Source organism: Garra rufa, chromosome 12 (genome assembly GCF_049309525.1).
Source record: "Garra rufa chromosome 12, GarRuf1.0, whole genome shotgun sequence".
Taxonomy (NCBI): Eukaryota; Metazoa; Chordata; class Actinopteri; order Cypriniformes; family Cyprinidae; genus Garra; species Garra rufa.
The window spans coordinates 11,324,517-11,352,129 of NC_133372.1; the positions used below are offsets into that span (position 1 = coordinate 11,324,517).

Here is a 27,613-nt window from a genome sequence, read left to right on the forward strand (position 1 = left end):
TGAAATGTGACCCTGAACCACAAAACCAGTCATAAGGGATTTTTTGTTTTTAAATTGAGATTTATATATCTCAAAGCTGAATAAATAAGCTTTCCATTGGATATATGGTTTGTTAGGATAGGTGAACTATTTGGTTGAGATACAACTATTTAAAAATCTAGAACATGAGGGTGCAAAAAATTAAAAATACTGATAAAATTGCATTTAAAGATGTCCAAATGAGGTTTTTAGCAATGCATATTACTAATCAAAAATTAAGTGTTGATATATTTATGGTAGGAATAGGAAATGTACAAAAATATCTTAATGGAACATGCTCTTTACTTAATATCCTGATAATGTTTGGCTTAAAAGAAAAATCTATAATTTTGACCCATACAATGTATTTTTGGCAATTGCTACAAATATACCTGTGCTACTTCAGACTGGTTTTATGGTCCAGGATCACAAATGTTTTTACATTCACTCATTAATGAGAAGTTGCTGATTACATATTCATAATTACAGAAATGTACTATTAGACAGCAATAAATCTATAACATGCTTAATATTAATAATATTAATTATTAGGGATGCACCGGAATTTTAATTCTATTAAAATAAAAAACTATTATGGCCAATCATCAATAAATATTAGAAATCATTTCAATTAAAAAGTTGCCTTAAGTCCTCATGGGATTCCTGGTAAGGTGCTGTATTTTGTGCATTCCTAATTATTATTATTATGTTGTAAAGAAAAGTTGATAAAGGCTTGCAAACACAATCTCTAAATGTAGAGAAATAAGTGAGAGACAATTTTAAAAACACGTCTTACTTGAGCAAAGGCCCCATCGAGCATCACTCAGTGGGCAGACAGAATGGGGGGGCAGGATGGATTTGGCTGGGTATGTTATGCATTTTTTAGTCGGAATGCACCACAGACACTAAAAAGACAGATTGAAGACTAAGATTGTTATATGCATTCATCCACTGTATCCACGAATCAAATCTCAAGATGTTTTATTCTCTGAATTTATGGTGGATAGTTACAGTAACAATAAAGATGAGGGTAATGACATCAGCAGACACAGACACACACGTCAGTAACTGTGAGAACAGCAATGCGTGCATGTCTCAGGCATTTAAAAAGTTTGTTTGGGAGTGTCTTAACAAATACAGAATGCCAATGTCAAACTGCAACAACAAACTGAATTTTGAGTCAAACCTCAAGCCCCAAGTGTGAATTATAGTAACAGCAATGCTTGCTATAGCAAACACCACTGAATATAAGGCCGATGTTAGTATATGAATATTTACATGACAGATTTTTTTAAAGGAAGTGCACAGGATGTCTCGAGTGACGCTGAGCTCTGGGAAAGAGCGTGCAACTGTAAACACCCAGAACAGCCCAAACCTGTTCAGGTGAGGTACGTGATGATCTGATAAGTGTAAAAAAATCCAGCCAGTCTTGCTTCTTGCTGAGCACATTATTTCCTTGTCACTCTGATTGTTTTTCTCTTTCACATCTCATCTTTCCTCATGTTTTTGGTTCTCATCAGATCTCATTAATAAACTCGTTACAGTACCTCTCTCTCTCTCATACTGTAATATATTTCATCCATGTTTTTGTCATAAGTAAACAAGTGAATGTCCGCTTTGTAAACTAGCGACAGGCGGAAATATAAGGCCTATAATTATCCAAACTCACATCCACATATGCCAAGCATTCCTCACAGCTTGTACCATTCTTGCTCTCACAGCCTAGAAAAATGTTAAAGAGAACACGTTAGTTGTAGAAATGACTTTAGACTTGTTAATAAACATAGCAAGGATCTTTAGTGCCTGACTCGATATATTAAGCAACAATTTCACCCCATGAGACAGTGGTTGCCTTGGTCATCCTTAGTTATGAAACCAGACAAAAGCAGCATGGGAAATCAGAGTAAGGCTTAAATTTACTAGTACATCATATTGCTTTTAATATTAAACAGCAGGTCTTATGTTTGAGCTCTACTTGAACGATTTGTAATCGTTTATTGGCTATTTAGTATCAGTAGTAGCCTAAAACTAGAACAGAAACTATTGTTACAAAAACAAATTTAAATTTGTTTCTATGTAAATTCAACACCAGTGAAACTAGAGGTTCTATAACAGTAAGACAACTTCACACATTTCTTTCCTCTAGAGTGTATTTAGACAAAAGTATCTATTTTCCTTACTTGGATGTGGTGTTGTAGTCGGTGCAGCTTGTTTAGTTGTAGTTGCTGTTGTTGTAGTTGTAGTCTGAGTTGTCGTAGTTGAAGATTGTGTTGTCGGAATTGTTGTTGTATCGTTACTCTGTCCCAGCGTTAAGCTTAAACCAAAGAGAAGCAGGACGAGAGGAATAAAATTCATGTTCTCTTCTTTAAATGAACGAATGCCTGAATAAAACTTTTGTCAGGTAACGTTAACGTAATATTTCCCTTTGAAACCTCTGTGCAATCACTTCATCCGACCTGAAACTGGGAACAGGTTTTGTAGTTTTGTTTCATGGTGTGGAATGTCCTTTAGGAGCTAAAATTACAATACCTGTTTTAGCGAAGGCGTGGCTTATTATTATTATTAACGGCGTAATACAAAAGCTGCATTGCAATCTTTCACTGGCGGTGCCTTAAGATATTAATAGTAAGTAGTCCATGACGTCGCGGCGTAATCTTCCAATGAAATTCTGGTTCATGAATTTTAAAGCAGCAAACATTTGTCAGCCTCTTTGTTTTGTTTTGTTTAATGCCGAGCTCTATGTATTTTTCTAGTTTTTTTAATTTTTTAAATATCAAAAAGGACAATATACAGGGCCTTTGTTTCCAAATATCTCATAAACTGTTTCTGTATGTTTGTATTAATATATGTATAGGCCTACTACATTTAGTACTTGTACTCTATATGTATATTTACTACACTACCAATCAAAAGTTTTGTCAGTAAGATTTTTTATGTTATTTAAAGAAGTCTCCTCTGCTCACCAAGCATTTATTTTATCCAAAAATGCAGCAAAAGTAATATTGTAACATATTTTTATATTTAAATAAATGACTGCTTTCTATTTGAATATATTTTAAAATGTAATTTACTCCTGCGATCAAAGCTAAATTTTTAGCATCATTACTCAGGTCTTCAGTGTCACATGATCCTTCTGAAATCATTCTAATATGCTGATTTGGAAGTCAAGAATCATTTTATTTTATTATTTTTTACAAAATTTTATTACCAATAAAACTGTTTTTTTTTTTTTTCAGGAATCTTCCAAAAAGATCCAAAGAACAGCATTATCTGAAATAAAAAGCTTTTGTAACATTATACACTAAACATTTGAAAGGCTTGGAGTCAGTATAATTTTTTTTGGGGAAAGAGGTTATTGAAATGAATACTTTTTTTTTTTTTAGCAAGGATGCTTTAAATTGATCAAAAGACATTTATAATGTTACAAAAGATTTCTATTTCAACATATATTAATAATAATAATAATAATAATAATTAATTATATTATAATTTTTCAACATAATTATATATATATATATATATATATATATTTTTTTTTTTTTTTTTTTTGAGCAGCAAATCAGAATATTAGAATGATTTCTCAAGGATCTTGTGACTGGAGTAATGATGCAAAAATTCAGCTTTAAAATCACAGGAATAAATTACATTTTAAAATATATTCAAATAGAAAACAGTTATTTTGAATAGTAAAAATATTTAATATTTAATATTTTTCTGTACTTTTGATAAAATTAAAGCTTATCGAGCAAAAGAGACTTCTTTAAAAACATTTAACATCTTACTGTTCAAAAACGTTTGACTGGTAGTGTAAACCATATAAATTAAAAGTAAAATACATGTCAGTTATTTCAATCATTTTGATTATTTATACACAAAATAATTAACTGTTAATCATTAGACCTATATTATATAAATAATATTTTATTATAAACTACGTTGGGCCTATTTCATTATATTAATATAAAGCCTAACCAGATGTTTTGGCACCCTCTGGTGGATAATCAATAAAGCACAAGAAGTTGTCAAGCAGTTTCTGAACAAACGATGTTCAGCTCCATTTAGGATCTTGAACACACAGACGAAACCACTACTTGAGATAAATTACAATAATTTATTAAAGCATTTTGTAAAGCCAGTTACAAAAGAAAACATTTTTTCCTCTCTCTCAATATTTGAACAAGCACAATTATTCTTTTTTTTTTTTCTCGAGTAAGCTATAATTTATAGTATTATAACAATGGCAATGAAGAAATTACATTCAGGCCTTGTACTGGCTGCCTGCAGCTGAGCAAGGACCCCAGTGTGAATGTGTGAGAGAGACAGAACCAACCGTGCTATATCTGTGTGTGCATGTTTTATGTTGATCTGTGTGTGCGTGAGCATGTCTATGATCACGTGTGTGTTAATATGTGTGTATGAGGCAGAGTGTAAGCTAGCACCTGAGTCTTCTCGGCTGCTCTCAATGACACACCACCTTCTCTTAACACACACACTCACACACACTCAATAACATCAACACAGTTACTTCAACACACCTTCACATCGAATCTTCTCCACTTATTCATAACAAGTCAACTCCATTTCATCAGTGTTGGCAGCCCTTTAATGCTGATCTGAGCCTCTGAGCCTAAAAAAAATCTGAGATCAGCATGAAAAAGTGACCCCGCACCTTCATTTCTCCAATTATCAACTATAACACCATCATAACAGATAAATACACCAAACCCTCACCCACCCTTCCCATTCGGTTTCATAAATATAATCATAACAATAATAGGAATCCCCACACACATAGCTTCCTAAACATCATCATATTCCATCATCATTATCCTTGTTAAATTCAGACATACACACGTTCACAAAAAAACATTACACTGACAAATATAGTTGCATATCAAACAGCAAATTTACACAGGTACTGTCGCAGGATTATACTCACATAAAGAAAAAAAACAGGCATACTTGGACTCATTCTGTGTTGATCAAGAGTCAATGAAGGATGTTTCTTGGTGGTTGCAGTCCATTTTAGATCTGTTATGTCTGCTGTCTGTCATCTCTCTGGCAGCATGGCCACTCTGGTAACAGTCTTAGCAGAGCTCCATCATGACATGAAACACAAAAAAGCTGTTTTCGCCATGATAAAACGCCAGAAAGCGAAATAAAATTCTGATCAGAGCAAAAACCGTAAACTTTAAGAATGTGTCTTAATGTCTGTTTAATATATTTGTCAGGCAGTTCGGATTTGAGTAACAGATATGCAGCTACATAAGATTAGCCACCAGTTGGTCAAGATGCACTGTTTGAGGCTTTCTCAGTCAAGTAAATGGGTATAACGCGCCATGCCAGCAAACAATGTACATCCGCAGAAGATTTATATGCTTCTTAAGCAAAGCCGTTTTTTAAAATTAAAAAACCCACTTGTCTCATTTTGTGCTGGTTTTTCTGTGCAGTCAAATATGCAAGGACTACAGTTGAGGTCAAAGGTTTGCATACACCTTGCAGAATCATACAAACTGCATGTAATTTTTTATTTAGTACTGACCTGAATAAGACATTTGACATAAAATATGTTTACATATAGTCCACAAGAGAAAATAATAGTTGAATTTATAAAAATGACCCTGTTCAAAAGTTGATACTTACTGCTGTGTTGTTACCTGAATGATCAGGTTTTTCTTTTAGTGATAGTTGTTCATGAGTCCCTTTTTTGTCCTGAACAGTTAAACTGCCCGCTGTTCTTTTGAAAAATCCTTCATGTTCCACAAATTCTTCGGTTTTTCAGCATTTTGGTGTATTTGAACCCTTTCCAACAATGACTGTATGATTGTGAGATCCATCTTTTCACACTGAGGACAACTGAGGGACTCATATGCAACAATTACAGAAGGTTCAAACGCTCACTGATGCTCTAGAAGGAAAAAATATGCATTAACAGCCAGGGGGTGAAAACTTTTGAACAGAATGAAGATTTTTCTTATTTTGCCTAAATATCATGTTTTTTCATTTAGTACTACCCTTCAGAGGCTACAGAAGATACTTACATGTTTCCCAGAAGACAAAATAAGTAAAATTTACTCTGATCTTCAAATTCCCAAAGGGTTCAGCCCCCAGCTTAATGCATCGTGTTTTTTTCTGAAGCATCAGTGAGCGCTTGAACCTTCTGTAATAGTTGCATATGAGTCCCTCAGTTGTCCTCAGTGTGAAAAGATGGATGTCAAAATCATACAGTCATTCTTGGAAAGGGTTCAAATACACAAAAATGCTGAAAAAACAAAGAATTTGTGGCACCTGAAGGATTTGTCTACAGAACAACAGGCAGTTTAACTGTTCAGGACTAACAAGGGACTAAAAAAAACACAGCTGTGCATCATTCAGGCGTATGTGAACTTTTGAACAGGGTCGTTTTTATAAATTCAACTATTATTTTCTCTTGTGGAATATATGTAAACGTCTTTTATGTGAAATATCTCATTCAGCTCAGTGCTAAATAATAAATAACATGCATTTTGTATGATGCAGATTTTGCAAGGTGTGTGTAAACTTTTGACCTCAACTCTACATAAACCATTCGGAACTTTGCGGCCAAATACAATACAAAACAGTTATGTTGGTAAATATTATTACTTTGAATAATACCTTTGAATTGGTGCTCAAGAAAGGATTATACCTTACTGACCCCAAACTTTTGAATGAGTTTATGTAGAGATCTCTAGCCTTGCATTCTGTGGGCCCATAATGTTTGCATCAAATGTCTTCAAATAGTCGATAAGTGCTTTAATCATAGAATAAGTGTAAGTGTTTCAGAATTAATGTTACGTATATGTATTAAAACAGTACAAATGCATGCTTTTTGAATCTTGACTGCTGTCACTTAATACAGTACTTTTTGCTTGCATTGGGCAGGCAGACCTGGCTCTATTTGCATAACACTCGATAACCGTTATCCGATTTTTGTAATAGTAAATAGAGGTGCTTAGGAACTGCTCTGTTTTCGTTAAACACTCTAAATGACCAAACTGGTCAAAATGGGTAAGCTTTTGTGCCTTGGCACAGTTAAACCTTATATCACTGGCATAAATAACAAAAAAAGTAATTACTGTAAATACAAATAATTTAGACAGTATCAAATGTAACACTTAGCATATGTATTTATAGACTCTGACATTTAATACAAAATAGGATGTTTGTTGCATTTATAATGTGTGAACAGTCTCAAGAACGAGTAGACTGATATCCACATACTGCCAACCCCAGATATACTGCGATCTGATTGGCTGAGTCACTCCGGGTGGCCTCTGCTGGTAGATTTCGTAACTACACTTTTGAGGGCACAAGGCAAATTCTTTGGAAGCAACATATAAATTGCACATTTCATTATATTATCCCATAATTTTTTTCAGTGACTAATATATGTTAAATAAGTGCATGTGGTGCCATCAGCCAATCAGAGTTGCCACAATGTCATTTTCCTGAAGCTCCAGTCACATGCTGTTTATGGCTCAGGTGATTGCCTCAAAACAACCTGTATGTGAAACTGAACAGCCATGAGCAAAGATGGCAGAATAGAAATCGTGTACCTCTGGGGTGTCCTGCGCCAGCCGAGCAGCTGCCATTAAGATGAATGGGAATGTTAACACATAGCTTTCTCCTCCTGCTCTTTGAATGGCCTCCAACAGTCATGGCTTTACAAAATGGCTCTGTATGTGCTGCACAAAGCATTCACCTGTGTGTGTGTGTGTGTGTGTATATGCAAACTCTGATCTCACACACAAGCACAATATACACACCTCTGTAAAACTACCGGTAAATGGAGTCATAGGTGGTTAGGTACAACATCACTGACTGAAAACTAAGGATAGAGAGAAGGGAATGAAATGGAGAAGAAAAGACAAGTTTGGTCATCAGTCAGGGTGCTGGCAGTGGGGGGAGGGAACAGTGAGCAGGTTACCAGGCTTTGTTGTGCTTCGCAAAGATGAAATTGGTCCAATAAATATTGAATAAATGTGTGCTGTTGTATTCAGGACAGGTATACAGAGGATTCCAGTAGGATAAGTTGAATTGTTGGAGAGGTGAAGCCTCTGTTTCTTCTCTGCTTTCGTTCTTCTCGTTCTCCAATCAATAACGGTCAGTAGTATACTTCACTTTCATCACATTGTGTTGCTGGACACTTTGAGCGGTGGCTGGTTTCGATCACCTCATCCAGGCGCTGCTGTTGCTGGTGATGGACATGATACTGCAGCGCTTTTTGACGATCATGTTTATGTAGGCCTTCATGATCTTAGTGATTTCACCCACCTTCAAGCACAAAAAACTCAGTATGTTAGAAAGTACATGCTAATCCTACAATGGAAAAGGGAATTTAGTGACTAAATAAGAAGTCCTATACTTAGAGATTCTATTTAGAATAAAGACTGTAAAATGTGTTTTAAAGGGACAGTTCACCAAAAAATGAAAATTCTGTTATTAATTACTCACCCTCATGTTGTTCCAAACTCGTAAGATCTTCGTTCATCTTCCAAACACAAATTAAGATATTTTCTCAATGTCCTTACTACCTTTCTGGGCCTTGAACGTGTCAGTTGTGTCACGGTCTATGCAGGGTCAGAAAGCTCTTGGTTTTCTTAAAAAATATCTTCATTTGTGTTTCAAAGATGAACAAAGGTGTTGCGGGTTTGGAACGAGAGTAATTATTGGCAGAATACTATCCCTTTAATTTCTGTTGTAATATGATATGTTTATTTACTCTGTTTAACAGTTTTAATGAAGACTGAATGAAGAACTTTAACACTTTAAAGAGGTTTTAACAGTCCAGTAAATGAGTGTTATGTTAATGCCTTCACACTAAAGTTCAGAAGTCTGCAGCCAGTAAGAATATTTGAATGAATCAATCTTTTGTTTAGCAAGGATGTATTCGATTGATCAAAAGTGACAGTAAAAGCATTTATAACCTTACAGAAGATTTCTATTTTAAATAAATGCTTTAAATGAATCCTGAAAAATAAAATTAATCAGCACAACTATTTTTAACAATGATAATAATATGATTTGTTTCTTGAGCAGTAAATCAGCATATGTGACCCTGGACCACAAAACCAGTCATACATTTTTTGAAATTGAGATTTCAAAACATAAATAAATAAGCTGATTAAATAAGCTTTCCATTGATGTATGGTTAGGACAGGACAATATTTGGCTTGGATACAACTATTTGAAAATCTGGAATCTAAGGGTGCAAAAAAATCAAAATATTGAGAAAATCACCTTTAAAGTTGTCCAAAAGAAGTCCCTAGCAATGCATATTACTAATCAAAAATTAAGTTTTGATATATTTACGGTAGAAAATTTACAAAATATCTCGGAACATGATCTTCACTTAATATCCTAATGATTTTTGATATCTTTCGATAATTTTGACCCATACAATGTATTGTTGGTTATTGTTACAAATATTCCCTTGCTACTTAAGACTGGTTTTGTGGTCCAGGGTCACATATTAGAATGATTTCTGGAGGATCATGTGACACTGAAGACTGGAGTAATGACTGCTGAAAATTCAGTTTTGCCATCACAGGAATAAAGTTTAATTTTAAAATATATGAAAATTAAAAACAGTTATATTAAACTGCAACATTATTTCACATTATTACTGTCTTAACTGTATGTCTGATCGAATGAATGCAGTCTAAGACTATTCTATCAAAAATATTTGAAAATCTTAATAACCCCCAACCTTTTAAACAGTGGCGTACATCTTCAAAAGATTTAAATGCTTCTCAACCATTTAAACAAACAATTAAACAACATTTTGTCCATCACAGCACTGATAATAGAGGCACAGAAGTGTATTACCTGAGACGTCTCGAAGAACATCTCTCTTTCATCAACAATGATTTTGTATGTGCTGGGCTGAGGTGCTCCAAAGAAAACAATGTGCTCATACTGGAAAGTTTCAAGTGGTTTGGGTTCACCCCGTTTGTACACAGAGACATTCTCAGCACTGACTCCCAACCACAGATCATGAGGGAAGCCACCTTCCTTACACTGCAGACAGAGAAATAAAAAACCCAAACACATGTAATTAATTAATAATGTCATTTAAGATACAGTAAGTCAATAAAAACTGAGAATCACTAAAACTGAAACTGAAAATGAGTCAGAATTTAGCTGTCTGTTAGAATTATAGGTATATTAGTTCCAAACGTATAGTGACAGGTTTTAAATAAAAATTTTAAATTAAGCACTTTGGCTTAAGGTAAGTAATGCTAAATATTGCTACTTTACAAAGCTGTAACGGTTGAAGTCAAAAGTTTACATACACCTTGCAAATTCCGCAAAATGTTGAGGGATCATACAAAATGCATATTATTTTGTATTTGGTACTTACCTGAATAAGATATTTCACATAAAAGTTATTCACATATAGTCCACCAGAGAAAATAATAGCTGAATTTATAAAAAAGTTTACTTAATACTGTGTTGTTACCTGAATGATCTACAGTTGTGTTTTTGTTTGTTTAGTGATAGTTGTTCATGAGTCCCTTTTTTGTCCTGAACAGTTAAACTGCCCGCTGTTCTTCAAAAACATCCTTCAGGTCCCACAAATGGTTTTTCAGCATTTTTGTGTATTTGAACCCTTTCCAACAATGACTGCATGATTTTGCGATCCATCTTTTCACACTGAGAACAACTGAGGGACTCAGTATGTATTACTCATATCCAACTATTACAGAAGATTCAAACGCTCACTGATCCTTCAGAAGTAAACATGATTCATTAAGACCGGGGTGAAAACTTTTCAATTTGGAAATCAGAATAAATGTAATTTATTTTGTATTCTGGGAAACATGTAAGTATCTATTGTAAATAGCTTCTGAAGGGAAGTACTAAATAAAAAAAGTATGATATTTAGGCAAAATAAGAAAAAACGCACACATCTTCATTTTGTTCAAAAGTTTTCACTCCCATGCATTAAGAACTGAGGGTAAAAACTTTTGAAAAGAATGTGTACATTTTTTTTTTTTGCCTAAATATATATATTTTTTCATTTAGTACTACCCTTTAGAAGCTACAGAAGATATTTCCATTTCATGTTTCCCAGAAGACAATATAATTAAAATTTACCCTGACCTTCAAAATGTCCTCTTGATGCATTGTGTTTCCTTCTGGAGCACAATAAGCATTTAAACCTTCTGTAATAGTTGCATATTAGTCCCTCAGTTGTCCTCAGTGTGAAAAGATGTATCTCAAAATCATACAGTCATTGTTGGAAAGGGTTCAAATACACAAAAATGCTGAAAAACCAAAGTATTTATGGGACCTGAATGATTCTTATGAAGAACAGCAGGCAGTTTAACTGTTCAGGACAAACAAGGGACTCATGAACAACTATCACTAAACAAACAAACAAACAAAAAAAAACACAGCTGTGGATCATTCAGGTCATTTTTAGAAATTCAACTTTTATTTTTTTCTTGTGGACTATATGTAAACGTCTTTTATGTGAAATATCTTATTCAGGTCAGTACTAAACTAAATTATTTTGGTAAAATAATTAACATTTTGCAGATTCTGTAATGTATGTAAACTTTTGACTTCCACTGTACTCATGATAGGAGGTAGTAGCCCTGATACTCTGGACCTGAGGTGGGATTTTAAAATCCATGTGCCATGCGCCATGTTATGATGACATTATGTCAGAATGAGTTAGAACCTATTGGACTGCAGCATCTAGAGTTTCATGATAAAACTCTGGATATATGCTCTAAGCCTTAAAGAAATTATTCATACCTCTACATCAAACAGTGTGGACCCATATCCCGGCCATTCTTTGATGATGGTCATGTAGCTGAGCATGGCCTGGTGTTGAGGCATGCCCTGTAGACGGCTCCATTTCTCCAGCACGCTGGTCAGTGTAGCTGACATCTCCTCCTTTACAAACATCTCCAACATCTGTTCTTCCTCCACACGTTGTTTCTTCAGCGATCCCGTCTTGAAACTGCGTCTCAGCGTCCCGTCCAGGAAGTTGGTCTTCCGGCGTTCTAAAGTGTGACCTCCCGGACCTACTATACCAGCCAAGGGTACTCCAGCAACCCCAGCTTTAGTGGATTGGAGTATGCGAGTGCGAAGTCGTCCAACAGGGTAGACGCTGCTTAGGCTCCAGGGCGTTCGGGCTACATCACCGTGAATGTACTGGAGTCGCAGAGCTGCTAAGTGCTGGAGGGTTTCCTCAAGGGCTGGGAAATGACCACTGATGAGACTCTCATGAGCCTAAGAGAGATGGTAAAAAAAGGGAGAAAAAAGGGGGAATAAAATAAAAATGCTATATCACAAGATGGGGGGGTAAGGGAAAATGTTTTGCCAGAAAAACATACCTTCACTTCTAATTCTTCTTTCTGTTTGAACTTTTTTTTTTTTTTAAACAAATTTTATTTTTGGTTTAAATAGATAATATAGTGAAAAAGTTACTTTATAATACAGTTTTTGACTACCAGTCAAAAGTTTTTGAACAGTAAGATTTTTAATGTTTTTTAAAGATGTCTCTTCTGCTCACCAAGCCTGCATTTACTTTATCCAAAGTACAGTAATTTGAAATATTTTTACTAACTGCTTTCTATTTGAGTATATTATAAAATGTAATTTATTCCTGTGATCAAACTAAATTTTCACTACTCACCTCAGCCGTGGCCTAATGGTTAGAGAGTCGAACTTGTAACCCAAAGGTTGCGGGTTCGAGTCTCAGGTCCGGCAGGGATTGTCGGTGGGGAAGGTGAATAACCTGGACTCTCTCCACCCTCAATACCACGACTGAGGTGAGTACCTTTGAGCAAGGCACCGTACCCCCAACTGCTCCCTGGGCGCCGCAGCAATGGCTGCCCACTGCTCCGGGTGTGTGTTCACGGTGTGTGTGTGTGTTCACTACTGTGTGTGTGCACTTGGCAGGGTTAAATGCAGAGCACAAATTCCTAGTATGGGTCACCATACTTGGCCTCAGTTCACCTCCTTTCCTCATTATTATTATTATTATGTTGAAAACAGGTGAGTTGGATTTTTTCAGGTTTCTATGATAAATAAAAAGTTCAGAAGAACAGCTTTTATTTGAAATAAAAAGCTTTTGTAACAGCATACACTATACCATTCGAAAAGGATGGAGTCAGTATATTTTTTTTTGGAAAAGAAATTTATTTTTAAAATTTAATTATTAAAATTAATAATTATATTTTGCAAGGATGCCTTAAATTGGTCAATTGATGATAAAGACATTTATAATGTTACAAAAGATTTCTATTTCAGATTAACTGAACTTTCTATTAATCAAAGAAACCTGAAAAAATCTAGCTGTTTTCAACATAATAATAATAATAAAATGTTTTTGAGCAACAAATCAGAATATTAGAATGATTTCTGAAGGATCATGTGACTGGAGTTATGATGCTAAAAATTCAGCATCGAAATCAAAGGAATAAATTACATTTTAAAATATATTTAAAATAATAAAAATATTTACCAATTTTTTTTTTTTTTTTTTTGCTGTACTTTGGTGTAAATAAATGAAGGCTTGGTGAGCAGAAGAGATTTCTTTAAAAAACATAAAAAATCTTTTTTTCTTCCAATTGTTGTTATAGAAATATTTGATTTTTGGAGACAAAGTGATAAGAAGACTATAAATAAGGTTTTGTATAGTCTAGGTAAATTCCATTTAGAAAAAAAAATATAAATAAACTTAGATTACAGGGGATGGAAACAGTTAGCAACAATGACTAAAGCAGCAACAATTACTAACAAGATCTGTAACATTTTTAAAGTGGGTTTGGCAGTGTGATGTAAATCCGGTGACTCAATATGAAGAATTCTCTATAATGGTTATACAAATGTTACAAAATATAAGTAATTATGCAATTCACCTGCTCAAACATGAAGGCAAATTCCACTCCTTCTTTGGGCATGCTTTCCACATCAAGAAAGCAATAGAGCTTAAAATATAGCCTCCAGGGCCCATCCTCCTCCTCATCCTCACTTCCTGCCAACCTGAAAAGGCAAACAATTGCAGATGAGCCTCAGTCAATAAAGCCAACAGAAACAACATGAACAGAAATATAAGTTTTATAGATGCCATAAGTACTTCGGAGCAACCAATTATTCAAAGTCATCTAGAATAGTTCATTACCTCTCAAACTTTGCAAGAACATCTGCCACAATTACACGGCTTTCTATAGCTCGGCTCTCCACCTTATTGTGCTCAAACAAAGAGAACATGTTTCTGCTGTTTTCCATCGCAAGCCCACGAATCAACTTCTCCACCACCTTAACACAGACACAGCACAAATAAAATGTCACTTTCATCCTAATTTGCATGACATGGGGTGTCATTTCATTATACAGTACAAAGCAGTATGCTAATGAAATTGATCAAATCTCTTTCTATTCCTCTCACCTCTCCAGCTGTGGTGTGTGAGTTAATGGATATCTTGCAAGACCCTCCTCCATGGCAGTACACAGTAGTTGTCATTTCCTGTCTGATAAGCAGGGCGGCGATCTCCTCCTGAGAGGGCACATACTCCCTTGTCTTTGTCTTCTTCAAGGACTCACCAATAAAGTGGGCATACTTCTCAATCTCAGTGCCAGGGTAACGCTCTCTAACCCTGAGAGAATATACACAGAGTAAGACCAAAAAACGTAGTGTTTGTCAAATGACATTTGAAAATAGAAATATTATCATTCAACTCCAAGATGCTATTTAATGAGTTTATTAATCTCTCTCTGTTACCTCTTCAAGTGGAATCGGAGGTAGCGCAGGATGGCACGACTAGGCAGGAAGGTGCAGCTCATGCAGGTGAGCAGATGCCAGTGTGCACGGTTTGCAGGGCTATTGGGTTGGGGCACGTGATTGGTCTGTTTGATCAACTGACAGTACACCTCGTCTCTCAGTGGCCGCAGATCGTGGCAGGTTTGCAGGATGCCCTGGATAATGGCGACAGGGTCTGAAACGATCTCCATTTCCTGAAGTGAGTTAAAGATCTTCACTGCTTCATCCTGCAGGCTTCCATAACCCTTCTCCTTTTGCACTGTAGAAAGAAGGAGAGAGAGATGTGTTAATAAGATTTTCAAGAAAATGTGTGTTAATAAGATTTTCAAGAAAAAGGAGGAAGATGAAGTAAAAACTCAAAAGGCATCTTTGGACAAAACCAGTCATAAGTAGCACAAGTATATTTGTAGAAATGGCCAACAAAACATTGTATGGGTCAAAATGATTGATTTTTCTTTTATGCCAAAAATCGTACACGGTTACTTCCGTAACCTCGGTTCCTTGAGATATGGAAGGAGTACTGCGTCTGAAAGACGCATTGGGAAAAACTCCTTTTTCTCCGAGACTGAAGCATTTCAATAACGCAGTGTTACTGCACGGCCATTGGTTTGTGCAGTGAGTAAAAAACGGAAAGCGCTGTGTCCATGCACTTTGTAAACATGCGGGGAGCTAGGGACAGTCCAAAGGGCAGGACCGTGTATTGATACGCCACTCCCTCGAAGGCGAATCTCAAGAATCGCCTGTGATGGGGGGCGATCTGGATATGAAAGTATGCATCTTTCAGATCCAGCGAACAAAACCAGTCCCCTGGGCGAATTTGTGAGAGGATCTGTTTCAGTGTGATCATTCTGAATGGCTGTCTGCTGAGGGCACGATTCAGACGTCTGAGGTCAAGGATGGGCCTTAGACCGTCGTCCTTCTTGGGAACGAGGAAATAACGACTGTAAAATCCTGAATCGCTCCGAGCTGGGGGAACCGTCTCTACGGCTCCTTTTGCCAGTAAATTCTTCACCTCTGCATGCAGGACGTCTGCGTCCTTGCTGAGGACTGAGGTGGAGACCACTCTGTTGAAGCACGGGGGTCTTCGAGCGAATTGAAGTGTGTAACCTCGTTCTATTATTTCCAAAACCCATTTCGACACTCCAGGGATGGCCTGCCAGGCCTTGGCCCGTGTGGCGAGGGGTTGTATTGGTTCGAGCAGCTGACCGCCCGTGGGATCGCTGCTTAATAATAGTGGAAGATGAAATTTGCTCTCTTTTTGAGAATGTTTGTTTTTTATTTTCTTCGCTATAACAGCGGTAGGCTGTGGGGGCGCTAATAAAACAGGCCCGCGATTCACAACCATGTTTTGCACAAAAATGCAGCCTTCGACACTCGGAACAGAACGGGGTGAATGAAGGCTTAACAGAGGCAACTTGGGGGCCGGGCCGGCTCCGGCGAGACATGGCCCCTCCCTCTTCCTGCCCTTGAGATCAGGAAGACGCTGGGGGCGCCTGGTCCAGCACTACCTTGGGCCGGGGTCCTTGGCGCTTCGGAAACAGGTAGCGTCTAGCCGAGCGGGATCGATGACGCGGCTCAGGCTTGGGAGCTGGTTGAGCAGCTGGGGGCGTGGCCTTCACAGGCTGCTGAGTCGGCACCGGCTTGGGGTGACTAGGAGCCGTGGCGGAGCTGGAGCGCTTTGGCAGGAAGTGCCGCATTGCCTGGGATGACTTCTGCGCTGCAGTAAAACGCTCAGCGAAGCCCTCTACTGCAGGTCCGAAAAGGCCGGTGGGAGAGACTGGAGAGTCAAGGAAGGAGACCTTATCTGCATCCTTGATCTCGGTCAAATTAAGCCATAAGTGGCGCTCCAGCACCACGAGACTGGCCATTGACCTGCCAATCGCCTGCGCCGTCATCTTCGTGGCGCGCAAGGCCAAATCGGTTGCGCTGCGAAGCTCTCTGAAGGCGGGGTCGTCCAGACCTGCCTCATCCAATCTGCGGAGGAGTTTGGCCTGGTAAACCTGGAGGACAGCCATAGAGTGAAGCACTGAAGCCGCCTGTCCAGCTGATGAGTATGCTCGTCCAGCGAGGGCCAAAGTGGTCCTGCAGGGCTTGGATGGGTGCGCAGCTTTAGCCTTCTATCCAATGGTAGTGGGCGGGCAGAGATGCGCGGCCACAGACTCATCCAGTGGAGGCAGTTTGTCATAGCCCTTCTCTTTAGCGCCATCGACCGTAGTGAGGGCGGAGGAAGAGGAGGCGCGTAGGCGGGCTGAGTAAGGAGCGCGCCATGACCTTGTTATCTCGTTGTGGACTTCTGGGAAGAACAGCGAGGCTCTTTGACGAGGGGCCTGGCGGCGCCCCGGCAGAAACCATTCATCCAGACGACTACATGAGGGCTCCTCAGGCGGAGACCAGTCCAAACCCAGCTCTTCAACAGCTTTAGTCAGGACACGGAAAAGTTCGGCGTCCATGCCAATGGCGGTTGCGCTGGGTTGTGTGGATGGAAAGGGGGCGGGGTCATGCGATGAGCCCGACAGCTCCTCCCCATCCGATGCAGCCAATGACATGCTGTCATCCATTGCTTCGCACTCGCTCCCTCCAAACGAGGCCAGATCGCTCGCAGCCGCAGAGGGACGCTGGTCTGGGTGAGCGAAGAGAACGGGCGAGTCCTCCCTATGTGGTGAGAGTGAGGCAGGCGGGGGCTCAGCCGGCGTGGGCTCATTCAACACCGTGCGCTGTAATCCTCTGCCCCGCTGCTTTTTTCTCACAGGCTCCTGTCACTTTCTGAAAAGAAAGCTATCCGCGAGCACAGAGAGGTGAGACTCATATTCCCGCAATAGGAACATTCCGTCTCGGTGAGCGCAGCCTCAGCGTGGGAGGGGCCCAAACATGAGACGCACTCGCTGTGACCATCAGCGGAGTGCAGAGGGGCTCTGCACGAGCGACAGAAACGGTGCGGCATTTGCAGCAACGCCAAATATAGAAATTTGCTCTTTGGACCTTGGTAGCCGTAGATCGCCGGATAGCAGCAGGGAATCCGGACCGCAGCTGCTGCAGGCAGGACAGAGACGAGGGCGGAGAGTCAGCCGAGCAGGAGGAGGATCCGCTGCGAGGGATCGTTCCACGGCGAACGGCTTCTTCCAAGGCTTGAAGGTATCTTCCTATTGAGAGCGAAGTCAGTCTGTGCAAGCTGTAAATCGTCGCTGAAGGAGAAGGATCTGAGATCCTATGGCGAAACGCGCGCTTATATAGCCAGTTACTCCGCCTATTCTGGCGGAATTTGGTGCGAGCTTTCGCCATAGGTTCGTGCAGTAACACTGCATTATTGAAATGCTTCAGAACATTAGGATATTAAGATCATGTTTCATGAAGATATTTTGTAAATTTCCTATCATAAATATATCAAAACTTAACGTTTGATTAGTAATATGCATTTCTAAGAACTTCGTTTGGACAACTTTAAAGACGATTATCTCAATATTTAGATTTTTTTGCACCCTCAGATTCCAGATATTCAAATAGTTGTATCTCGACCAAATATTGTCCTATCCTAACAAAAACCAATGGAAAGCTTATTTATTTAGCTTTCATGTTAAAGGTGCCATAGAATGCATTGATGCAATATTTTAAATTGTTCTCTGATATCTACATAGAAGGTATATGGCAAAAATTCTCCAGAAATGGTCCATTTACAACCCTAGGATTTGTCCCTAGAATGAAATGGTCTGTTATGACCTTATTTGGAAGGTTCATGAATAATAATGATGAGCTCTGCTCTGATTGACTGTTTCACAGAGCGGCTCATTTAGCAGCACAGCAGGAAGGAAACAAATGGAGAAAATATATTTAATTACGGAGCTCGAGCCGCTATTAATATGCGGGGCATTGAAACTGCCGTTTTGAATGCACCATAACTTTACTTTCACTTTTTAGATTTGCAATCGCAGGTGCTCTGTGTAATGTTATACTACTGTGGCAGTACTTAGCACATTTGACAAGTTTAGATGCTTGTCAGCGGTGATCAGGATCTGCAAATCATTTGCCATCGTCCGCGCAGTCATTTCTCCTTACTCTGTTTATGTGGTAAGTGAAATTTTATGTACTGCAATGTAACAGGCTATCGCTAGCAAGAAGCTAACCGTGTCCCTTTAGTGGCTCGCCTTATTTTATTAGATCACCTTATTTGTTTTCCGTGCCTTTCTGAGTACAAACACGAACCCATCCCTGCACTTAACATCCTCTACACAACCTGGAACATAACATTTATTTCCGTGATCTGCCATTCGCTATTTTCCTCACTTTGTTTTTCATAGCCTACCTCCAGAACTTCTGATGATTCAGCTATGCAAATGTTGGGAGCGTGACTATTAATGATCCAGAGACTATAAAGTCTAAGTCTGTGTTATGTTGGAATTGGCCTCTTTTTCAGTGGTCTTTTGCAAATACCAGATTCAGATAAGAAGGAGGAAAAGATGGTGTTCACGGTATGTCATGTCCATGTACAGAACTGTTATTATTCAACTATGCCAAGGTAAATACAGTTTTCTATTCTATGACACCTTTAAATTAAAAAAATGTACCCTTAAGACTGGTTTTGAGGTCTAGGGTCACAAATTGAAAAAAGGGTTGCAAATTCAAGAAACCCTGTTGAATGTGTGTAATAGTAAACTTTATATTTCACTTTCTATGTGTGAAAGATTTAGCTGATGGATGATACTCACAGCTTTCACTGACTTCTCCGTACGATAGTGGCAGAAGAGGCGAATGCAAGGGATGCTGGGTATATCTCAGAATGGGGTTTCTTCGATACATTTGTTCCACAGCCTCAGAGTTCACACTGTTTTCCTACACAAATGTCAGAAAAGGTAATGGAAATGCTGAGATTTATGTACCACTTGTATTAAACATTAAGTTTTATCCATATTAACTTTGAATTGAATGCAAAACCAGATTTATGTTTCTAAAAACAAATTACCTTGATGTCCCTAATGAGTTGCTGGGTGGGCGTTTCAATGGGCGCCTTGTTGTCAATGACACCTTGAATGGCAGACACCCAGCGCATGGCTTCATTCAGCAACTTGGTGTACAGACGGTATGAATGTTTACGCCCGTGAATTATGATGTTCCAGTAACCTGCAGTATAACCAGACATCAGCATCACCATCAGCATAAAGCATAATAAAACCCATGAAAAATTTGCGTTATTTAAAAAATCTACATAGTCTTATACATATTTTGGACTAAGGGGGTCGCCATTACTTTGATTATGTATAACAGTAGCACTTGGTGAGCTATTGGCACTGAGCCATAGGTGCCGATCCCCCTGGAGCACCCACGGAAAAACGTGATATTCTCGGTTCAATTTAACCCATAAGTGGATTGTAGCTTGTACGACTTTATTCTCATTTATTTGAGGCAGGTTTTGGCATTATTTTAATGGCAGATGTCACCGACACATACCAGCAGAAACATAAATCGGCACCTACGCACTGAGCAACAGTATTTTTAACTCGAAATACACAACTTGGAAAATAAAATACTGATACAATGACCACAGCTACTGAAAGAGCTTTTAGGTGGCAATGCATATAAGCGTATGCTCAAACCAAATGCTGTACCATCTATTCAAAACTAGCCCAGTCGAAGGGGACCTTATTGAGGTCACTTCAACACGTGGACAAAGAAAAACAACCAGCAGCAACAGTGTTAGTAGCCCAATTCTGCTGTAAAACTGTGGAATTGGTGATTTCAAATACATTTTTCCTCAGTGTTGATATTATTACAGCTATGGTGTGGACTTCCATATTCTTTTCTATTGATTACTCAAGCAACAAAAGTTGTAATTCCAAATTATACTTTTAATAATATTATGACACTCAGTCACATCATATCATGACCATATCATTCTCACCTGTCTCTTTGAACTTCTTCTCCTCTGGCTGGACCACAGAACACAGGCTGTTCAGAACCAGAGTGCCCATCTTAGATGCATTACGTTCAGAAGACTTGTAGTAGTCCAGAGAGTTGTTAGTCAAGACAAACCAGCGCTTTTTCAGTTTAAGAGCAGAACTTTTGGCTCCCGCCTTCATCTCCTTGTGCAGCCATCCTGTGTCACAAAAGAACACAGTTTAAGAAAATGGTGACCAGTTACAGAACCTACATTATACTCTGTACTTAAAGGAATAGTTCACCCAAAAATGAAAATTCTGAGATTAATTACTCACCCTCATGTCGTTTCAAACCCATAAGACCTTTGTTCATCTTTTGAACACAAATTAAGATATTTTATCAATTTCAAAGTGTTTCCATCCCCTGTAAATCTAAATGTACAGTCTTTACATCACTTGAAAAAATCAAGCATTTCTCTAACAACAATTGGCAGAAAAACGGCTTTTAAATTTTGAAGAAATTTAACAATTTGTTCTCCTCCATGTCAGTCTTTAAAAAGCATGCACGGGAGTACCACAACAAAGATATTTTTAAATAAAATTGTTATTTTTGTTGTCTTAACACACAAAAAGTACTCTTATAGCTTTATACAATTACAGTTGAACCACTGATGTCACATGGACTATTTTAACGATGTCCTTACAACGTTTCTGAAGCTTGAATGTGGAAGAACCCTTGCTGTCTATGCAGGATCAGAAAGCTCTCAGATTTCATCAGAAATATTTTAATTTGTGTTCTGAAGATGAACAAGATCTTACGGGTTTGGGACAACATAAGGGTGAGTAATTAATCACAACTTTCATTTTTGGGTCAACTAACCCTTTAATACAATAATATCAATTTGAATCAAATACTCATGGACATTATGTAACCAATCAACCACGAACAAAATTTATTTGGGACTTAAATTCAGGTTACAACTGTATTAACTCACCTCTTACAAGGAACTCTTGTCCATCACTCTTGGAGTCTCCTTTGGGTTTCTGCAGCAGACTGATCCAGTGATGCATTTCCTCTGGCAGGTCTGAGTTACAGTGGATCACACGATTGGCTGTGATGATCACAAATGAATTGGGCCTATTTGAAAGAAAAACAGAAGTTCACACACAATTTAGCTTCAAGTGCTCTAACCAATTTCAGCCGTTGGTTATCTTCTAGTATTCTGTAACAAACATAAGACTTGCCTGTCAGGATTGTCTGAAGCACAAACTGAATCAATCAATCCAACATCCAGCGTGCCCTAAGAGAAAGAGAGCAAAGCCAGTTAAAAGAGAAAGGAGGTGTGATGGTGAAAGTGCATTAAGTGTAATGATACTGACCACGGCGTTCTTTGGGTTGGCCTGCTCGTGAGACATCTCTAACAGCTGCTCTGGGGTGGCATTGTGGACCCGACTCAAAACGGTAAACCAGCCACTAAGAGAAAGGGAGCAAAAGAAAGAGCAGAGGTTAGTGAGGTTAGCAGTTTGGTCCAATTATGGAAAACACATGGAGATAAAGGTGTCATACCTGGCATCCTCCGGTGACTCTGCAAACACTTGGTATGTTCTTTCATCTGTCACAATATTCAAAGCATTCTCCTTTTCATGATTATCCACAATCTCCCTAAAAACAGGAAAAAAATTGATAAAACCTTAGACTGATACAGTATTTCTGAAATTGTATTATATAAGGATCTTTATATAAAAATTAAATGGCATGATATTACAAGTTGTAAACAAAAATAACAAAAGGTTGAGGTGTCTTTACACAGCAGAGTTAAGGGTACTTTGTGCATGCTCAAAATTCAGTGTACAAGCACAATGCTGCATAAAGTCAAATTATGTGTGCTCAGATCCACTTCAGCCACTAGTATCAAATTATACAGTAACAATAGCTGTGTGAATGCATTTACACCACCTCTGAGAAGCATTTAACAGTGTGCAAAGACACCTACATGCCACTTCAGAAGTGCTTCTGTGCCCTTTGCAGTGTAAATTAGGCAATCGACATCTAATGACACCACAATACTGTTTCCAATTCCTCTCATACTTACTTGGCTGAGCGAATGTCAATTGTCCCTTTCAGTTTTTCTTCGCTGTCATTCTCAAAGTACATGAGCTTGGAGTCACGCAGGACGAACCAGCGCATTTTCCAGTTCCTGCGAGAAAGAGTAGATAGGCCACCACCCTTCTTGTACAGCCATCCTGACTTTAATGACTCCTGTTTAGAGCGGAACCACATGAATGTGTCGTCCTTCAGAACACACCAACGCCTGCGCCACGGGATCATCAAACCAGCTATGGATAGGAGACAAAGGATCATTAGGTCAAGAACAGCATTGCCCCAACTTTTTTATTTTTAAGTGAATGTGCATTAAATCCTGACAGAAGAGAAGAAATTGTTGAATAAAGTCAATATTTTTGTTTTCTTTGTGCAATAAAAGTATTTTCGTCACTGGTGTCACAGAAACTATTTTAACAATGTCTTTACTACTTTTATGGGCCTTGAACATGGAAGTGCGGTCTTTGCAAGGTCAGAAAGCTCTTGGATTTGATCAAAAATATCTTAATTTGTGTTCCGAAGATGAACAAAGGTCTTACACGTTTAGAATGACACGAGGGTGAGTAATTAATTACAGAATTTAAATTTTTGTGCGAACTCTCCCTTTAAGAACCAGAATTCTCACAGTCTTCAAAAACTTGGATATATGAGAAAAGTCCTAGAAAAGTCATGGAAATTTCAATAATGAATATAATTTTTTTAATAATGGCAAGCTCTAAAATATTTTGTTGGGTAGAAACTATTACTTGTGAGTAAAAAGACAAGAAAGACTAAAAAGCAATTTAAATAAATTAGTCATAAAAAATTGTAAACACTGAAGAATATTCACATTTATGCATTTGACACTTTTATCTAAATTATTATTTTAATATTTATCAAATGGAGGTCTTGAAGTCAAAAGGGTTGAGGACCACATCGTTAGGGACTTTATTTATTGTAAATAGATTTTTAATTCCTTACCTTTCATGTAAAGGTAACTGTGGAAGTATGGAGGTCCGTTCCCATTCAAGATGTTGACTTTACCATTGGATACCTCCTCATCTGTGTCCACGTACCCATCATGCTCATCATCGCTGTCAGCATACTTAAAAAGAGACAAATAGAGTGAACGGTCTGTGTTTGAGAGTGCATTCCTACTTAACCATATTTTGTGGACAAATATGTACTCAGAAGTGAGCTAAACCTGACAAAACCTCCTTTTGGGGACATCTAGGGATATGGTAAAAATGGTAAAAACGTTATAATTAAAGTACATTCACAATTTTGGTTTTAAATGATGAAAATACAGAACAGTTTCTACTGAGGTTAGATTATAGTATTGACAAATAGCTATACAGTTATGGTCAAAAGTTTACATACACCTTGCAGAATCTGCAAAATGTTAATTATTTTACCAATATGAGGGATCATACAAAATGCATGTTATTTTTTATTTTCTTATTTAGTACTGGCCTAAATAAGATATTTCACATAAAAGACGTATAGTCCACAAGAGAAAATAATAGTTGAATTTATAAAAATTACCACATTCAAAAGTTTACACACACTTGATTCTTAATACTCTGTTGTGACCTGAATGATCCACAGCTGAGTTTTTTATTTAGTGATAGTAGTTCATGAATCCCTTGTTTGTCCTGAACAGTTAAACTGCCCACTGTTCTTTATAAAAATCCTTCAGGTCAGACAAATTCTTTGGTTTTTCAGCATTTTGGTGTTTGTGAACCCTTTCCAATAATGACTGTATGATTTTGAGATCCATATTTTCACACTGAGGACAACTGCAACTATTACAGAAGCTTCAAACGCTCACTGATGCTTCAGGAGAAAAAATGATGCATTAACTTTTGAAGAGAATGAAGATGTGTCCATTTTTCTTATTTTGCCTAAATATCTTTTTTTTTTCATTTAGTACTGACCTTCAACATTTAAAGAAGATACTTGCATGTTTCCCAGAAGACAAAATTAAATTAAATTTACCCTGATCTTCAAATTAAAAAAGTTTTCACCCTTAATGCATCGTTTTTCCTTCTGGAGCATCAGGGAGCATTTGAACCTTCTGTAATAGTTGCATATGAGTCCCTCAGTTGTCCTCAGTGCAGTGTGAAAAAATGGATCTCAAAATCATAGTCATTGTTGGAAAGGGTTCAAAATTCACCAAAATGCTGAAAAACCAAAGAATTTGTCAGACCTGAAGGATTTTTCTGAAGATCAGCGGGCAGTTTAACTGTTCAGGACAAACAAGTGACTCATGAACAACTATCACTGAACAAAAAAAACACAACTGTGGATCATTCAGGTAACAACACAATATTAAGAATCATGTGTATGAAAACTTTTGAACTGGGTCATTTTTTTAAATTCAACTATTATTTTCTCTTGTGGACTATATGTAAACATCTTTTATGTGCAATATCTTATTCAGGTCAGTACTAAATAAACAATAACATGCATTTTGTACCATCCCTCTTATTTTGGTAAAAGAATTAACATTTAGCAGATTCTGCAAGGTGCATGTAAACATTTGACCTCAACTGTATATAAAACTACTTGGACACATCCCCAATTTGAATACGTGTGCACGCACATATTCTCTATGTAACTCACTGAATCTGAGCTGCGGTTGTAGGACTCCTGGCTTGCATTGGTGCAGGTGGACTTGCGTGCGTGTTCTGTGTCTGTTGCTGCAATGCTGCTCTGTCCATCCTCTAAATCGTCTTGGTCGTAGTCTGACTCTCCATCTCCAGGAACACTGTAGATTGGCTCCTCTGTGTCCGGCAGAGACTCTGCTGCAGTCAGCCTGCTGGAGCGATCCCCATCCTCTCCCTCCTTTTTCCCATCCACCTCTTTAACTGTTTTAGCCTCTTCAGGCTTTCCATCTTCCTTTTTGGCTTCGCCAGGGAGAGGGGGAGGAGGTGGAGGAGGTGGTGGAGGAGGAGGAGGCGGGGGAGGAGCCCCAGGTGGAACGTTGGGTGCAGATGGGGCCACCGTGCCCTCTGCGAAGGCAGGAGGAGGAGGTGGCAGAGTCACTAAGATCTCCTGATCCACTGGACCTTCTGCTGGAGGAGGAAACTCGCGAAGTGGTATGCACTCTTCCTCTGCATGGAAGCCTTCGTCTACCTCTTCCTCAGTGGCGGCTGCCGGTCTGGAGGCAGGTTGTTTAGCATCACCAGGAATGACTTCTGGGCCTCCGGTGTCGAGCAGTTCAAGGAATTCAGTGGCAACACGAGAAGCTGCTTTTTTCTGACGCAGAACCTCAGCATCACGCCGCAAGCGGAGTTCCTGTCTTGAGCTCTCACATAGCATAGAGACGCTGTCTTCTCTTTTCTTCTGCAGATTCTCAATCTCTCGCTCCAAACGCAGAATTTCCTCCATCTGGCGCTTCTCCTCCTCAGCTGTGCGTGGAGACTAAAGGAGAACAGGAGAGAGAAATGATATAGAAACACTGGTTAGAGAAAAACAAACATGCTGACACAATATGTCTGCAACCCTGACAGGTTTTTATACTCAATGTCAGAAGGTTTGGGGAAAAAATCTATTTGACAGGTTGCCTACACATAAACACATTTGTTTTCAAGAAGAAGTCGAATGTGGTAACCTATTTCCTACACATACAGTGCCTTGCGAAAGTATTCATACCCCTTCATTCACATTTTGTTTCATTTGAAATTTAGCTCAGGAGCATTCATATCCCTTGTAGATTTTACTACACTTAAAGTGAAGTTAACCTGTGGCAAATTCATTTGAATGAGAATGATTGGGAAAGGCGCACACTTCTCAAAAAAAGAACAGCTGAAAATGCATATCAGAGCAAAAAAAACAAGCCTTGAGTTTAAAAGAACTGCCTGTAGAGACAGAATTGCATCAAGCCACACATCTGGGGAAGAGTTTAGAAAAAATTCTGCTGCATTGAAGGTTCACAGAAGCATGTCGCCTCTATTATCCACAATGGGAGATGTTTGGAACAACTAGGACTCTTCCTAAAGCTGGTCTCGTAGCCAAACTGAGTAATTGATGGAGAATGGTCTTGATTAGAGTGGTGGCTCAGAACCTGATGGTCACTCTAGAGAAGCTCCATTATCATATATGCAGATGGAAGAAACTTACAGAAGGACAAACTGTGTGAATGTCTTTGAGTGGCCCAGCCAGAGCCTGGGCTTGAACCCAAACAAACATTTCTGGAAAAACCTGAAGATGTCTGCAAGCCCCCATCCAAGCTGACAAAGCTTGAGAGGTGAGGAGAAGAATAGCAAATAATTGCCAAATGCAGATGTGCAAACTTCATACCCAAAAGACTGTAAAGGTGCTTCAACTAAGTACTGAGTTATGGGTATGAATACTTATGCAATGTACTTATTTCAGTGTTTTATTTTTAATAAATGTGCACATTTGTCACAAATCTGTTTTGTACTTTGCCATTATGGTGTATGGAGTGTGGATTGATCTGGGCAAAAAAGTAATTTAAAGCAGTTTAACATAAGGCTGCAACACAACAAAACATGAAAAAATGGGGTATGAATACTTACACAAGGCACTGTAAGAAAAAAATAATCAAAAGTCATAATTATTAAATATAAAGTCATTATTATGAAATAATCTTAACTTTCTAATCTCATAATTACTTAGTAATAACTTAGACATAATATCATAATTTTTGATGAGTCAATTTTGTAAGATAAAAAAGGTCAGAATTATTAGATAAAAAGTCATAGCTACGACAAAAAATATTTCATAATTTTCTACTTTTTATTTCAACATTTTATATCATAATTATTGTTTACCAAAGCATTTTGGCTTATGTGGCAGAAATGGGCTTATATGGTATAT

The 27,613-nt window shown here is 38.2% G+C and overlaps 2 protein-coding genes across 2 annotated transcripts in view; both read right to left on the bottom strand.

Moving 5' to 3' along the window:
- The window catches only part of pttg1ipa (PTTG1 interacting protein a), a 7,576-nt gene extending 5,076 nt beyond the window's left edge, over nt 1-2,500 (bottom strand). The window contains exons 1-3 of the mRNA XM_073852136.1: nt 2,199-2,500; nt 1,688-1,740; nt 815-923 (exon numbers count right to left, since the gene is read on the bottom strand). Of these exons, the coding sequence (XP_073708237.1) occupies nt 815-923; nt 1,688-1,740; nt 2,199-2,373 (337 nt within the window). The 5' untranslated portion in view covers nt 2,374-2,500. The remainder of the gene's footprint in view (nt 1-814; nt 924-1,687; nt 1,741-2,198) is intronic.
- A 1,609-nt stretch (nt 2,501-4,109) lies between these two features.
- myo10l1 (myosin X, like 1) overlaps nt 4,110-27,613 on the bottom strand; it is a 65,649-nt gene continuing 42,145 nt past the window's right edge. The window contains exons 24-41 of the mRNA XM_073852335.1: nt 25,631-26,176; nt 25,394-25,570; nt 23,750-23,873; nt 22,782-23,025; nt 22,256-22,351; nt 22,069-22,162; nt 21,934-21,989; nt 21,684-21,826; nt 20,712-20,906; nt 19,776-19,933; nt 19,522-19,645; nt 14,783-15,080; nt 14,450-14,657; nt 14,183-14,319; nt 13,920-14,043; nt 11,806-12,285; nt 9,868-10,059; nt 4,110-8,313 (exon numbers count right to left, since the gene is read on the bottom strand). Coding sequence (XP_073708436.1) covers nt 8,209-8,313; nt 9,868-10,059; nt 11,806-12,285; nt 13,920-14,043; nt 14,183-14,319; nt 14,450-14,657; nt 14,783-15,080; nt 19,522-19,645; nt 19,776-19,933; nt 20,712-20,906; nt 21,684-21,826; nt 21,934-21,989; nt 22,069-22,162; nt 22,256-22,351; nt 22,782-23,025; nt 23,750-23,873; nt 25,394-25,570; nt 25,631-26,176 — 3,501 coding nt within the window. The 3' untranslated portion in view covers nt 4,110-8,208. The remainder of the gene's footprint in view (nt 8,314-9,867; nt 10,060-11,805; nt 12,286-13,919; nt 14,044-14,182; nt 14,320-14,449; nt 14,658-14,782; nt 15,081-19,521; nt 19,646-19,775; nt 19,934-20,711; nt 20,907-21,683; nt 21,827-21,933; nt 21,990-22,068; nt 22,163-22,255; nt 22,352-22,781; nt 23,026-23,749; nt 23,874-25,393; nt 25,571-25,630; nt 26,177-27,613) is intronic.